The following is a 16,361-nucleotide window of genomic DNA, read 5'->3' as shown; positions in this document are numbered from 1 at the left end:
GCACTGACCCTCCGACAGTGCGGCACTTCCTCATCACTGACCCTCCGACAGTGCGGCACTCCCTCAGCACTGACCCTCCTACAGTGCAGCACTCCCTCAGCACTGACCCTCCGACAGTGCGGCACTCCCTCAGCACTGACCCTCCAACAGTGCGGCACTCCCTCAGCACTGACCCTCCGACAGTGCGGCACTCCCTCAGCACTGACCCTCCAACAGTGCGGCACTCCCTCAGCACTGACCCTCTGACAGTGCGGCACTCCCTCAGCACTGACCCTCCGACAGTGCGGCACTCCCTCAGCACTGACCCTCCGACAGTGCGGCGCTCCCTCAGCACTGACCCTCCGACAGTGCGGCACTCCCTCAGCACTGACCCTCTGACAGTGCGGCACTCCCTCAGCACTGACCCTCCGACAGTGCGGCACTCCCTCAGCACTGACCCTCCGACAGTGCGGCACTCCCTCAGCACTGACCCTCCGACAGTGCGGCACTCCCTCAGCACTGACCGTCCGACAGTGCGGCACTCCCTCAGCACTGACCCTCCGACAGTGCGGCACTCCCTCAGCACTGACCCTCCGACAGTGCGGCACTTCCTCATCACTGACCCTCCGACAGTGCGGCACTTCCTCATCACTGACCCTCCGACAGTGCGGCACTCCCTCAGCACTGACCCTCCGACAGTGCGGCACTCCCTCAGCACTGACCCTCCTACAGTGCGGCACTCCCTCAGCACTGACCCTCCGACAGTGCGGCACTCCCTCAGCACTGACCCTCCGACAGTGCGGCACTCCCTCAGCACTGACCCTCCAACAGTGCGGCACTCCCTCAGCACTGACCCTCCGACAGTGCGGCACTCCCTCAGCACTGACCCTCCCACAGTGCGGCGCCCCCTCAGTACTGACCCTCTGACAGTGTGGCACTCCCTCATCACTGACTCTCTGATAGTGCGGCGTTCCCTCAGCACTGACCCTCTGACAGTGCAGCATTCCCTCAGACCAGTGCCGCACTGTCAGAAGGTCAGTGCTGAGAGAGTGCCGCACTGTCAGAGGGTCAGTGCTGAGGGAGTGCCGCACTGTTGGAGGGTCAGTGTTGAGGGAGTGCTGCACGGTCAGAGGGTCAGTGCTGTAGGAGTGCCACACTGTCAGAGGGTCAGTGATGAGGGAGTGCCGCACTGTCGGAGGGTCCATGCTGAGGGAATGCCGCACTGTCGGAGGGTCCATGCTGAGGGAGTGCCGCACTGTCGGAGGGTCAGTGCTGAGGGAGTGCCGCACTGTCGGAGGGTCAGTGCTGAGGGAGTGCCGCACTGTCGGAGGGTCAGTGCTGAGGGAGTGCCACACTGTCGGAGGGTCAGTGCTGAGGGAGTGCCGCACTGTCGGAGGGTCAATACTGAGGGAGTGCTGCACTGTCAGAGGGTCAGTGCTGAGGGAGTGCTGCACTGTCGGAGGGTCAGTGCTGAGGGAGTGCCGCACTGTCGGAGGGTCAGTGCTGAGAGAGCGCCGCACTGTCGGAGGGTCAGTGCTGAGGGAGCGCCGCACTGTCGGGGGGTCAGTGCTGAGGGAGTGCCGCACTGTTGGAGGGTCAGTGCTGAGGGAGCGCCGCACTGTCGGAGAGTCAGTGCTGAGGGAGCGCCGCACTGTCGGAGGGTCAGTGCTGAGGGAGTGCCGCACTGTTGGAGGGTCAGTGCTGAGGGAGCGCCGCACTGTCGGAGAGTCAGTGCTGAGGGAGCGCCGCACTGTCGGAGGGTCAGTGCTGAGGGAATGCCGCACGGTCGGAGGGTCAGTGCTGAGGGAGTGCTGCACTGTCAGAGGGTCAGTGCTGAGGGAGTGCTGCACTGTCGGAGGGTCAGTGCTGAGGGAGTGCCGCACTGTCGGAGGGTCAGTGCTGAGAGAGCGCCGCACTGTCGGAGGGTCAGTGCTGAGGGAGCGCCGCACTGTTGGGGGGTCAGTGCTGAGGGAGTGCCGCACTGTTGGAGGGTCAGTGCTGAGGGAGCGCCGCACTGTCGGAGAGTCAGTGCTGAGGGAGCGCCGCACTGTCGGAGGGTCAGTGCTGAGGGAGTGCCGCACTGTTGGAGGGTCAGTGCTGAGGGAGCGCCGCACTGTCGGAGAGTCAGTGCTGAGGGAGCGCCGCACTGTCGGAGGGTCAGTGCTGAGGGAATGCCGCACGGTCGGAGGGTCAGTGCTGAGGGAGTGCCGCACGGTCGGAGGGTCAGTGCTGAGGGAGTGCTGCACTGTCGGAGGGTCAGTGCTGAGGGAGTGCTGCACTGTCGGAGGGTCAGTGCTGAGGGAGCGCCGCACTGTCGGAGGGTCAGTGCTGAGGGAGTGCTGCACTGTCGGAGGGTCAGTGCTGAGGGAGTGCTGCACTGTCGGAGGGTCAGTGCTGAGGGAGCACCGCACTGTCGGAGGGTCAGTGCTGAGGGAGCGCTGCACTGTCGGAGGGTCAGTGCTGAGGGAGAGCCGCACTGTCGGAGGGTCAGTGCTGAGGGAGTGCCGCACTGTCGGAGGGTCAGTGCTGAGGGAGTGCTGCACTGTCGGAGGGTCAATGCTGAGGGAGCGCCGCACTGTCAGAGGGTCAGTGCTGAGGGGGTGCCGCACTGTCGGAGGGTCAGTGCTGAGGGAGCGCCGCACTGTCGGAGGGTCAGTGATGAGGGCGCGCCGCACTGTCGGAGGGTCAGTGCTGAGGGAGCGCCGCACTGTCGGAGGGTCAGTGCTGAGGGAGTGCTACACTGTCGAAGGGTCAGTGCTGAGGGAGAGCCGCACTGTCGGAGGGTCAGTGCTGAGGGAGTGCTGTGTTGTGTGTTCATGTCACTGTTTGGTATTTGAATCCACTTTGACTGAACCTTGAGGCTTTGATTAGATTCCCTACAGTGTGGAAACAGGAAATTGTCACTGACCAGCATCCTCACAATCATTGAACCATACCTTTGGGAAAATTCATTTGGAGGTGACCAACATGAGGTTGGACTGAAAGAGCTGAAGGTTTAGGGCGGCACGGTGGCTCAGTGGGGGTGGCACGGTGGCTCAGTGGGCGGCACGGTGGCTCAGTGGGTGGCACAGTGGCTCAGTGGGCGGCACGGTGGCTCAGTGGGCGGCACGGTGGCTCAGTGGGCGGCACGGTGGCTCAGTGGGTGGCACGGTGGCTCAGTGGGTGGCACGGTGGCTCAGTGGGTGGCACGGTGGCTCAGTGGTTAGCACTGCTGCCTCACAGCACCAGGGACCCAGGTTTGATTCCAGCCTCAGGCGACTGACTGTGTGGAGTTTGCACGTTCTCCCCGTGTCTGCGTGGGTTTCTTCCGGGTGCTCCGGTTTCCTCCCACAGTCCAAAGATGTGCAGGTCAGGGTGAATTGGCCATGCTAAATTGCCCATAATGTTAGGTGCTTTAGTCAGAGGGAAATGGGTCTGGGTGGGTTACTCTTCGGTGGGTCGGCGTGGACTTGCGATTTTGCTGCTACTTGGATGCTGCCTGAACTGCTGTGCTCTTCCAGCACCACTGATCCAGAATCTGGTTTCCAGCATCTGCAGTCATTGTTTTTACCTTGTTGGATTGAAGGGCCTGTTTCCACACTGTAGGGAATCTAGTCTAAAAAAAATTAGTTTAATCAATAATATCCGGTTCTGGGTTAAGACAGTTGTTGAGATGTATTATCAATATGAGACATGGACTCACTGGTTGACCTGTCCCTTCAGCACCATATTGGGGCCAGTGCCAGTTAGAGTGCCTGTGCCCCCTATACTGGCTGCGTAGCAGACACACAGGGTCAGAGCTTTATATATACTCATTTGCTCGCTCTTGATCTTGGGATGTCTGGACATTGTGGGTACATTTCCATTCCGAACAGGATCATTTCCCTCCTTGAGCGATGAAAAAATCGGTTCTGAAGGGTACAAGCAGAAACACATCACAGTGACATTGCCGTCAGCCTGTGGGACAGGCTCTCTTAGAAACATCGAAAATAGGAAGAGAATGAGGCCATTCAGCCCTTTGAGGGTGTTCCACCACTCAGCATGGTAACCGCTGATCATTCAAGTCAGTCTCGTGTTCCTGCCAGACCCTTTTATCCCTTTCACACAATGAACTCAATCTCAATCTTTCTTGAAAGCATTCAATGTTTTGAGCTCATTCGCTTTCTGTGGAAGAGAGTTCCACAGGCTCCCCACTCTGGGTAGAAACAATTCCCCTTCTCTCACTCCTAGAAAGCCTGTATCATATCTTTAAATTCTGCACTCCCTGCCATCTAAAACATCCTTCCAACGTCTAACCTGTCTCATTCTGTTATAAGTTCATTGGTTTCTGTGAGAATCAGCCTCTCATTCTATTGAATTCTAGTGAAAATTGTCCTATTCAATCCAACCTGTCCTCATCCATCAACCCTGCCACACCAAAAATCAGTCTGATAAATCTTTGTTGCACGCCTCCTATCACCTTCCTCAGACCAGGAGACCAAAACTGCACACAATACTCCAGGGGTGATCTCACCAGGATCTTGTATATCCACAGCAAGCCCTCCCTGCTCCTGTACCTGAACCACCTCGTTATGAAAGCTGATGTATCATTTGCCTTCTCCACCTGCTACCCTGCAGGCTGACCCTCAGTGACTGGTGTATGTCAACAGTCGGCCTCCTGTTCCCAACCTATTGCCATTCAGATAATCATCCTTCCTGTTTTTGCTTCCCAAGTGAATAGCCTCCCATTTATCCACATTATGGCTCATTGGCCATGCATTAGCCAATATTTGTCAACTTGCCCAAATCACACTGAAACATCTCTGCATCCTCCTCACAGATCACCCTCCCATCCAGCTTTGTGTCATCTACAAACCTGGAGATATTACATTTAGGTCCCTCATCCAAATCATCCACATAAATAATGGATAACTGGTGTTCTAGCACGAATCCCTTTGCTGCTCCACTCGTCAATGTCTGTCATTCAGAAAAAGATCCACTTATTCCCACTCTATCTGCAAACCAGTTCATTATCCATCTCACTACACCACCCTAACCCCATGCACTTTAATTTTACATGCTAATCTCTTCTGTGGGGATTTGTTGAAAGTCCAAATAAACCACATCCACTGGCTCCCTTTCATCAATTCTAAGATGTAAATCCTCAAAGAGTCCAAATCAATTTGTGAACCTAATAGACTTGTCCCTTGAGCACCAAGTTGGAACCAGTGCCCGCCCTTTGTGTAAGTCCATGCTGACTGTCTGATCCTGCCATTGTTTTCCAACTGCTCAGTTATTAGAGTTTAGTCTTGGTTGGTCAGCATATATATGGCGGACCGAAGGGTCTCTTTCTATGCTGTATGTCTCTATGACTCTGGGATGTAGATTATTAAATGCTGGGGATTCTTCAGTCTTCAATCTCATCAATTTTCTCAACACCATTTCCCTACTAATACTGATTTCCTTTAGTGCCTCTCCCTGTGCTCCCCCTCACTTTGGGAACATTATTTATATCCTGCTTTGTAAAGGTACAACTGAAGTATGTATTTAATTGATCTGTCATCTCTTTGTTCCCCATTATAACATAATCTGGTTTTGATTAGAAAGGCTCTACATTTGTCTTCACTAAACTTTTTCTCCTCATGTACCAACACAAGTGTTTGTAATCGGTACATTTGTTCTTTGCCAGTTTACTCTCTCCCTTTCTTAATCAATCTCTTCATCCTCTTTTGTTGAAACCTAAACTGCTCCCAGTCCTCAGGTCTCTTGAATCGGTGGACCTAACACCGTCCCGAATATCCCTGGTTAGCCATGGTCACGTCACCTTTCCTGTTTTAGTTTTGTGTCAGACAGGAATGAACAATGGCTGCAGTTCCTCCATTCTATCATTGTCATTGTCATTGCCTGACCACTGTCATCCCCTTTTAAGTGACACACCCCAATTTATCATAGCCAGCTCGTAACTCATTCCATCATAATTTCCTTCATTTAGCCTCAGAATCAATTCTGTCACTCTCCATCTGAATGACGAATCCTATCATATTATAGTCACTCTGTTATATTTTCAGAAAGGGGTAGCAATTACTTTGTTACATGCATTTCTCTTCAGAAGTGCACAGAAACACAGAACTGTGGGGTGCTGGAAATCTGAAACTTAAACAGAAACTGCTGGAGAAACTCAGCAAGTCTGGCAGTAACTGTGGAGAGGAACTGCCAGTATCTCTGCCCAGTAACTCCACGGGCACCAGCCAGCTGCCCACACCCACTAACCCCACCCCATCTTCAGGGGCTGAAACAGTGGGGGACAGCTCTCTGAGGGGTCATGTTCACTTCAGGAACAACTCTAACATGGCCTGGGGTCTGGGAGCAAGTAACCTCTGAGATGTGGCTGAAGAGACCCCATTGGGAGAGTGAATGTATCAGAGACCTGACGAGTCCAGTTCATTTTTGGAGCTCTTTGTCTCCAGTTCCAAGTCATTGGTTGGCCCTCCACTTTCCAAATCGGTTTGTTCTGCCTCCACATCAGTGCTGCTGAGCTGCTCCAGCACTGCCTCTATGATGGGGATCATCATCGCTGTCGTGGCTGTGTTACTGATCCACATTGATAGGAATGATGTCACAGCCATGAACCCCAACATTAACCTGGAACCAACACAGAAAACAAATCAGTTAGCAACGGTCACATGACATCCAGCCAATCAGGCTGCTCCTGCTCAATATGAACCCATTGAAGACCCTCTTCTTGGACATGAACACTCCAAAGGGGTTCCTCTTGGATGTTCTCCAAACACACAGAACAGTCTTTACCATGTGGGCAGCTGGGCTGTAGGCCTGGGCTCCAAACAGACTGGAGGTCACCTTGCTCCAAGCTTATCTGAAACTGAAGCTTACCTCTCCTCCTCTCACTCCCCTCCCAGCCGACACAACCCTTAAATATTTGGCATTTACTGGACCAGACCTTGTACTTGAATATCATGCACAGTGACCCACTTCCTCTCCATTGACCCTGTTCTCAAAAATAAAGCATGGATCTTGACCATGTACTGGAGTGAACACAACAGGACAATGATGGAGAAACTCTTACAGAGCTGGTTTGACACCCAGAAGCATGAGGGTTCTCAGGGCGATCCGTTTGTGAAGATGCCAGTGTTCAATCGCTATGGCCACCATTAACCCTCCAATGAAGAAGGCGCTGGTATCCTGCAGGTACTGCATACACACCTGGAACAGAAAACATTACTGTGAGGCCACACAGGGGTCAGGGGGTCACAGTCAGTGCTGTCCAATCACACTGGGGTCAGGGGTCATGGTCAGGGCTGTCCATTCACACTGAGGTCAGGAGATCATGGTCAGTGCTGTCCATTCACACTGGGGTCAGGAGGTCATGGTCAGTGCTGTCCATTCACACTGGGGTGAGGAGGTCATGGTCAGTGCTGTCCATTCACACTGAGGTCAGGGAGTCATGGTCAGTACTGTCCATTCACACTGGGGTCAGGGGGTCATGGTCAGTGCTGTCTATTCACACTGGGGTCAGGGGTCATGGTCAGTGCTGTCTAATCACACTGGGGTCAGGGGTTCATGGTCAGTGCTGTACATTCACACTGGGGTCAGGGGTCATGGTCAGTGCTGTCCATTCACACTGGGGTCAGGGGGTCATGGTCAGTGCTGTACATTCACACTGGGGTCCGGGGGTCATGGTCAGTGCTGTCCATTCACACTGGGGTCAGGGGGTCATGGTCAGTGCTGTCCATTCACACTGGGGTCAGGGGGTCATGGTCAGTGCTGTCTATTCACACTGGGGTCAGGGGTCATGGTCAGTGCTGTATAATCACACTGGGGTCAGGGGTTCATGGTCAGTGCTATCCATTGACACTGGGGTCAGGGGTCATGGTCAGTGCTGTCCATTGACACTGGGGTCAGGGGGTCATGGTCAGTGCTGTCTATTCACACTGGGGTCAGGGGTCATGGTCAGTGCTGTCTATTCACACTGGGGTCAGGGGTCATGGTCAGTGCTGTCCATTCACACTGGGGTCAGGGGTCATGGTCAGTGCTGTCCATTCACACAGGGATCTGGGGGGCTCCGGCTGTGAGGACATTGGGGTTCAGCAGTCCCCTGGGGTAATACGGCTGATTGACTGTGACCCCTGTGTCAGAGAGTTTGGGAATATTCCCAGCTCCCGATGATGACTTGGACAGTCCAGTCTTGTATTAAAGGTGATAATGGGCTTGAAAGTAACCAATCAGACAGGCCAACCACACAGGTCCCAATATTCAAGGGAAGGATAGCAATTAAATAGTGATGCTGTCTCGTCTCTCTTTACAGTGAAATACAGAACCCAGTCAGATCAGCCACAGTCTCACGGAACAGTACAGCAGTCTTGATGGGCTGAATGGCCTCTTCTAGTCTTTTTCCCCGGCCCCCAATGCCTCATCTTCACCATGGACATCCAGTCCCTCTACACCTCCACCTGCCATGACCAGGGCCTCCAAGCCCTCCGTTTCTTCCTCTCCCAACGTCCCCAACAGTACCCCTCCACCGACACTCGTTTGGCCAAACTAGTCCTCACCCTTAACAATTTCACCTTTGAATCCTCCCACTTCCTCCAGACCAAAGGGGTAGCCATGGGCACACGTATGGGCCCCAGCTATGCCTGTCTCTTTGTTGGCTACATAGAACAGTTGATCTTCTGTAATTACATCGGCACCACTCCCCACCTCTTCCTCCGCTACACTGATGACTGCATTGGCGCCACCTCGTGCTCCCACGAGGAGGTCGAACAGTTCACCAACTTCACCAACACATTCCACCCTGACCTTAAATTTGCCTGGACCATTTCTGACACCTCCCTCCTCTTCCTAGACCTCTCCATCTCCAAGGAGGACCAACTCAACTCTAACATTTTTTACAAACCCACCGACTCCCACAGCTACCTGGATTACACCTCTTCCCACCCTACCTCCTGCAAAAATGCCATCCCGTATTTCCAATTCCTCCGCCTCCGCCGTATCTGCTCCCAGGAGGACCAGTTCCACCACAGAACACACCAGATGGCCTCCTTCTTTAGAGACCACAATTTCCCTTCCCACGTGGTTAAAGATGCCCTCCAACGCATCTCATCCACATCCCGCACCTCTGCCCTCAGACCCCACCCCTCCAACCGTAACAAGGACAGAACCCCCGCCCCCCCACCCCCGGTCCTTCGCATAAACCGCATCATCCTTTGGCATTCCCGCCACCTCCATATGGACCCCACCACCAGGGTTATATTTCCCTCCCCACCCCTTTCCGCCTTCCGCAAAGACCGTTCCCTCCGTGACTACCTGGTCAGGTCCACGCCCCCCTACAACCCACCCTCCCATCCTGGCACTTTCCCCTGCCACCACAGGAACTGTAAAACCTGTGCCCACACCTCCTCCCTCACCTCCATCCAAGGCCCTAAAGGAGCCTTCCACATCCATCAAAGTTTTACCTGCACATCCACCAATATCATTTATTGTATCCGTTGCTCCCGATGCGGTCTCCTCTACATTGGGGAGACTGGACACCTCCTAGCAGAGCTCTTTAGGGCATATCTCCGGGACACCCGCACCAATCAACCACACTGCCCCGTGGCTAAACATTTTAACTCCCCCTCCCACTCCACCGAGGACATGCAGGTCCTGGGCCTCCTCCATCGCCAAACCCTCACCACCCGAAGCCTGAAGGAAGAACGCCTCATCTTCTGCCTCAGGAACTTCCAACCCCAGAGCATTAATGTGGACTTCCTTATTTTCCTCATTTCCCCTTCCCCCACCTTACCCCAGCTCCAGCCTTCCAGCTCAGCACCATCCTCATGACTTGACCCACCTGCCAATCTCCCTTCCCATCTATCCACTCCACCCTCCCCTCTGACCTATCACCTTTACCCCCACCTCCATCCATCTATTGCACTCTCAGCTACCTGAACTTCCTTCCCCCTCCCCACCCCCCCAACCCCCATTTATCTCTCCACCCCGGAGGCTCTCAGCCTCAATCCTGCAGAAGGGCTTATGCCCGAAACGTCGATTCTCCTGCTCCTTTGATGCTGCCTGACCTGCTGCACTTTTCCAGCAACACGTTTTTAAGCTTTTCCAGCATCACTCTAATCTTGACTCTCCCAGTCCCTGATTGGTTTGTTTGTGTGTCTGTTTGTAACCTGGTGGTTGTCCATGTAGGGGAGGTGACTGTGGGGTCAAGGGGTCATGGTCAGTGCTGTCCATTCACACTGAGGTCAGGGAGTCATGCTCAGTGCTGTCCATTCACACTGGGGTCAGGGGGTCATGGTCAGTGCTGTCCATTCACACTGGGGTCAGGAGGTCATGCTCAGTGCTGTCCATTGACACTGGGGTCAGGGGGTCATGGTCAGTGCTGTCCATTCACACTGGGGTCAAGGGGCCATGGTCAGTGCTGTCCATTCACACTGGGGTCAGGGGGTCATGGTCAGTGCTGTCTATTCACACTGGGGTCAGAGGGTGATGGTCAGTGCTGTCCATTCACACTGGGGTCAGGGGGTCATGGTCAGTGCTGTCCATTCACACTGGGGTCCGGGGGACATGGTCAGTGCTGTCCATTGACACTGGGGTCAGGAGGTCATGGTCAGTGCTGTCCATTCACACTGGGGTTGGGGGGTCATGGTCAGTGCTGTCCATTCACACTGGGGTCAGGGGGTCATGCTCAGTGCTGTCCATTGACACTGGGGTCAGGGGGTCATGGTCAGTGCTGTCCATTCACACTGGGGTCAAGGGGCCATGGTCAGTGCTGTCCATTCACACTGGGGTCAGGGGGTCATGCTCAGTGCTGTCCATTCACACTGGGGTCAGGGGGTCATGGTCAGTGCTGTCCATTCACACTGGGGTCAGGGGGTCATGGTCAGTGCTGTCCATTCACACTGGGCTCTGGGGGTCATGGTCAGTGCTGTCCATTCACACTGGGGTCAGGGGGTCATGGACAGTGCTGTCCATTCACACTGGGGTCAGGGGGTCATGGTCAGTGCTGTCCATTGACACTGGGGTCAGGGGGTCATGGTCAGTGCTGTCCATTGACACTGGGGTCAGGGGGTCATGGTCAGTGCTGTCCATTCACACTGGGGTCCGGGGGACATGGTCAGTGCTGTCCATTCACACTGGGGTTGGGGGGTCATGGTCAGTGCTGTCCATTCACACTGGGGTCAGAGGGTGATAGTCAGTGCTGTCCATTCACACTGGGGTCAGGGGGTCACGGTCAGTGCTGTCCATTGACACTGGGGTCAGGGGGTCATGGTCAGTGCTGTCCATTCACACTGGGGTCAGGGGGTCACGGTCAGTGCTGTCCATTGACACTGGGGTCAGGGGGTCATGGTCAGTGCTGTCCATTCACACTGGGGTCAAGGGGCCATGGTCAGTGCTGTCCATTCACACTGGGGTCAGGGGGTCATGGTCAGTGCTGTCCATTCACACTGGGGTCAGGGGGTCATGGTCAGTGCTGTCCATTCACACTGGGGTCAGGGGATCATGGTCAGTGCTGTCCATTGACACTGTGGTCAGGGGGTCATGGTCAGTGCTGTCCATTCACACTGGGGTCAGGGGGTCATGGTCAGTGCTGTCCATTGACACTGGGGTCAGGGGGTCATGGTCAGTGCTGTCCATTCACACTGGGGTCAAGGGGCCATGGTCAGTGCTGTCCATTCACACTGGGGTCAGGGGGTCATGGTCAGTGCTGTCCATTCACACTGGGGTCAGAGGGTGATGGTCAGTGCTGTCCATTCACACTGGGGTCAGGGGGTCATAGTCAGTGCTGTCCATTCACACTGGGGTCCGGGGGACATGGTCAGTGCTGTCCATTCACACTGGGGTTGGGGGGTCATGGTCAGTGCTGTCCATTCACACTGGGGTCAGAGGGCGATAGTCAGTGCTGTCCATTCACACTGGGGTCAGGGGGTCACGGTCAGTGCTGTCCATTCACACTGGGGTCAGTGGGTCATGGTCAGTGCTGTCCATTCACACTGGGGTCGGGGGGTCATGGTCTGTGCTGTCCATTGACACTGGGGTCAGGGGATCATGGTCAGTGCTGTCCATTCACACTGGGGTCAGGGGGTCATGGTCAGTGCTGTCCATTCACACTGGGGTCAGGGGGTCATGGTCAGTGCTGTCCATTCACACTGGGCTCTGGGGGTCATGGTCAGTGCTGTCCATTGACACTGGGGTCAGGAGGTCATGGTCAGTGCTGTCCATTCACACTGGGGTTGTGGGGTCATGGTCAGTGCTGTCAATTGACACTGGGGTCAGGGGGTCATGGTCAGTGCTGTCCATTCACACTGGGGTCAGAGGGTGATAGTCAGTGCTGTCCATTCACACTGGGGTCAGGGGGTCACGGTCAGTGCTGTCCATTCACACTGGGGTCAGGGGGTCATGGTCAGTGCTGTCCATTCACACTGGGGTCACGGGGTCATGGTCAGTGCTGTCCATTCACACTGGGGTTGGGGGGTCATGGTCAGTGCTGTCCATTCACACTGGGGTCAGGGGGTCATGGTCAGTGCTGTCCATTCACACTGGGCTCGGGGGGTCTTTGTCAGTGCTGTCCATTCACACTGGGGTCAGGGGGTCATGGTCAGTGCTGTCCATTGACACTGGGGTCAGGAGGTCATGGTCAGTGCTGTCCATTCACACTTGGGTCAGGGGGTCATGGTCCGTGCTGTCCATTCACACTGGGGTCGTGGGGTCATGGTCAGTGCTGTCCATTGACACTGGGGTCAGGGGGTCATGGTCAGTGCTGTCCATTCACACTGGGGTCGGGGGTCATGGTCAATGCTGTCCAATCACACTGGGGTCAGGAGGTCATGGTCAGTGCTGTCCATTGACACTGGGGTCAGGGGGTCATGGTCAGTGCTGTCCATTCGCACTGGGGTCGGGGGGGTCATGGTCAGTGCTGTCCATTTACACTGGGGTCAGGGGGTCATGGTCAGTGCTGTCCATTCACACTGGGGTCGGGGGGTCATGGTCAGTGCTGTCCATTCACACTGGGGTCATGGTCAGTGCTGTCCATTCACACTGGGGTCAGGGGGTCATGGTCAGTGCTGTCCATTCACACTGGGGTCAGGGGGCCATGGTCAGTGCTGTCCATTCACACTGGGGTCAGGGGGTCATGGTCAGTGCTGTCCATTCACACTGGGGTCAGGGGGTCATGCTCAGTGCTGTCTATTCACACTGGGGTCAGGGGTCATGGTCAGTGCTGTCTAATCACACTGGGGTCAGGGGTTCATGTTCAGTGCTGTACATTCACACTGGGGTCAGGAGGTCATGGTCAGTGCTGTCCATTGACACTGGGGTCAGGGGGTCATGGTCAATGCTGTCCATTCACACTGGGGTCGGGGGGTCATGGTCAGTGCTGTCCATTCACACTGGGGTCACGGGGTCATGGTCAGTGCTGTCCATTCACACTGGGGTTGGGGGGTCATGGTCAGTGCTGTCCATTCACACTGGGGTCAGGGGGTCATGGTCAGTGCTGTCCATTCACACTGGGGTCAGGGGGTCATGGTCAGTGCTGTCATGGTCAGTGCTGTCCATTCACACTGAGGTCGGGGGGGGGGGGGGGTGGGTGAGGGTGGGGGAATGCTGCCACTTACTTGTTTCGACGGCATGATTCCAAATAGTGGGAAGAGTAAGATGGGAAGGAGGGCCGTGACAGCCAATGGGATGACTTCAGTGCACCAATATACAGCCATCAAGATCACGATAAATCCACAATAGGCTTCCTGTCAGAGTGGGAAAGGATATTCACATCACCCCCGGTACTGAGAACAACAACAACAACTTGCAATTACATAGCACCTCTCACGGCAATGGAATGGAGCTTCATGGCACGTTTATCCAATAAAGGCTGACACCAAATCAGATCAGGAGGTATTGAGAAGAAATCCGAGGTAGGTCTATTGCCCCCCCCCCCCCCCATTCCCTCTTGCCGCATAGGGGAAGGGAGGGGTGACAGTCTGGGCTGGAGCCAATCAGAGTCAGTGTGACTGTTGGAGGTCACTGTCAGGGTCCAGGCACTTGCTGCCTCTGCCCCTGGAGCAGGTCAGAGGTCGTCAGTGTAGATCCCATTAGTCACAGCGCACACCCACTGGGAGGGAATCTTCAAACCCAAGGATGGGGTCCTGATCCCAGAGAATGACAGCTATTGGGAAAACTCAAACCTGGGGGTGTGGGGGGAGGGGTATGGGGGAGGGACTGTGGGGCGTGGAGGTGGGGGTGTGAGGGAGGGTGTAAGTGGGGGAAGGGGAAGTGGGGGAGGGGTCTGGGCAAAGGGGTGTGGGAGTGGAGGTGTGGGTGCAAGGCAAGGGGGTAAGTGGGGGAGGGGTGTGTGGGTGTGGGGTAGGGGGGCATGGATGTCCCTTCTGAAAGAGAGCAACCAGCTGGTGCTCTGACTCCAAGTGACTCCAGTCCCAAAGCAGCATCAGCCCCCAACCCCTCAAACAGAGAGGGCAGCAAATACTCCCTTGACAGGGGCTAGTCACAAGTGGGGTCATAGGGCAGAATGGCCACTGCGTCTGTACAGACAGAGCAGGATATGGAGGAGAATCTGTGGAGGGTCAGAGAGAAGATGGGAAGTGCACAGCAAGATCCCAGACCATCAGCCCCGAGCGACCAGCTGGAGAATACGATCAGGCAGTGGTTGACCAATCCCAGTGATCACTCCCAATCAGAGCGGACCTGGGGGAGAGCTCCAGGAAACTGATCCAAACCCCTACTCTCCTCAGGATTCCCCGAGATCACCCGTCAGCTCTCCAGGATCCCAAAAGACCACTCTGTGAAAGATCCAAGTCACACCGGCTGGATCGATGGGAATCACGAAGGAATCTGTCCCTCAGAGTGATCTCTCCCTGAAACACCGACCCAATCCAGACTGGGGGGGGGGGGGGAAGACAGATCCATCAAAATCAGAGGGAATCACTTCACGGGAATCGGGAAGATTGAAGGGACTAAGGGATCACAAACAGGAGGGAGATCCCGGGAGAGGGAGATCCCGGGAAGAGGGAGATCCCGGGAGAGGGAGATCCCGGGGAGAGGGAGATCCTGAGAAGAGGGAGATCCCGGGAAGAGGGAGATCCCAGAGAGAGAGGGAGATCCTGGGAAGAGGGAGATCCCGGGAGAGGGAGATCCCAGAGAGAAGGAGATCCCGGAGAGAGGGAGATCCCAGAGAGAGAGGGAGATCCTGGGAAGAGGGAGATCCCAGAGAGAGAGGGAGATCCTGGGAAGAGGGAGATCCAGAGAGAGGGAGATCCCGGGGAGAGGGAGATCCCGGAGAGAGGGAGATCCCGGAGATCGCAGGAAGAGGGAGATCCCGGAGAGAGGGAGATCCCGGGGAGAGGGAGATCCCGGAGATCGCAGGAAGAGGGAGATCCTGGGAAGAGGAATGATCACAGAGAGAGGGAGATCCCAGAGAGAGGGAGATCCTGGGAAGAGGGAGATCCCGGAGATCGTGGGAAGAGGGAGATCCCGGAGAGAGGGAGTGATCACTGGGAGAGATCACGGAGGTTCTGGGGGAATCCCTGGGAAAAGACAGATAATGGTGGAGTTCCGGAGAGATCTCGGGATCCAGTGATCTGCTGCGGGAAGTGACTATTGTCCAGATCCACTGGGATCAGACAGGGATCCCCCTGATCCTGCCCCAGTCCAATAGCAGCTCCAGAAACACTCTGGGATCCAGTAACCCACCCCACCCCCCTCCCCCCGCCGCAGGGATCAAGCTGGGATCCAGTGGGTTGCAGGTGGGATCAGGAACTTACGGAGCTGTGCCCAGCGATAGCTAAAGGCAGCAGGAGGCAGATGGGGCCCACAAGGAGCAGCGTACTCCTGCCCCAGAGGAAGGTGGCTCTGCTACAGACGGCGGGCATCTCCTCCCAGGACCCGGGCCCTCTCCCCCCGGGACCGTCCCTCCCTCCCTCTCCTTTTCTCCCTCCCTCTCTCCTCTCTCCCTCTCTCCTCTCTCTCCCTCTCTCCTCTCTCTCCCTCCCTCCCTCTCCTCTCTCTCCCTCCCTCCCTCTCTCCTCTCTCCCTCTCTCCCTCCCTCTCTCCCTCCCTCCCTCTCCTCTCCCTCCCTCCCTCTCCCTCTCTCCCTCCCTCCCTCTCTCCCTCCCTCTCTCCCTCTCTCCCTCCCTCTCTCCCTCCCTCCCTCTCCTCTCCTCTCCCTCCCTCTCTCCTCTCTCCCTCCCTCCCTCTCTCCCTCCCTCCCTCTCTCCCTCCCTCCCTCTCTCTCTCTCCTCTCCTCTCCCTCCCTCTCTCCCTCCCTCCCTCTCCCTCCCTCCCTCCCTCTCTCTCTCCTTCCCTCTCCCTCCCTCCCTCTCTCTCTCCTTCCCTCTCCCTCCCTCCCTCTCTCCCTCCCTCCCTCTCTCTCTCCTTCCCTCTCCCTCCCTCCCTCTCTCCCTCCCTCC

The 16,361-nt window shown here is 55.9% G+C and overlaps 1 protein-coding gene across 2 annotated transcripts in view; it reads right to left on the bottom strand.

Annotated features, from left to right (window-relative positions):
- LOC122563860 (Na(+)/citrate cotransporter-like) overlaps nt 1-15,871 on the bottom strand; it is a 55,866-nt gene extending 39,995 nt beyond the window's left edge. For both annotated transcript variants that reach the window (XM_087977151.1, XM_087977152.1), the window contains exons 1-5: nt 15,717-15,871; nt 13,557-13,685; nt 7,022-7,158; nt 6,365-6,579; nt 3,662-3,869 (exon numbers count right to left, since the gene is read on the bottom strand). In XM_087977151.1, the coding sequence (XP_087833277.1) occupies nt 3,662-3,869; nt 6,365-6,579; nt 7,022-7,158; nt 13,557-13,685; nt 15,717-15,824 (797 nt within the window). In that variant the 5' untranslated portion in view covers nt 15,825-15,871. The remainder of the gene's footprint in view (nt 1-3,661; nt 3,870-6,364; nt 6,580-7,021; nt 7,159-13,556; nt 13,686-15,716) is intronic.
- Between the last annotated feature and the right edge of the window lie 490 nt (nt 15,872-16,361).

Source organism: Chiloscyllium plagiosum, unplaced genomic scaffold, assembly GCF_037043375.1.
Source record: "Chiloscyllium plagiosum isolate Xiang-an unplaced genomic scaffold, Cpla_swu_hap1 HiC_scaffold_31, whole genome shotgun sequence".
Taxonomy (NCBI): Eukaryota; Metazoa; Chordata; class Chondrichthyes; order Orectolobiformes; family Hemiscylliidae; genus Chiloscyllium; species Chiloscyllium plagiosum.
This window is presented reverse-complemented; position numbering and strand designations above follow the sequence as displayed.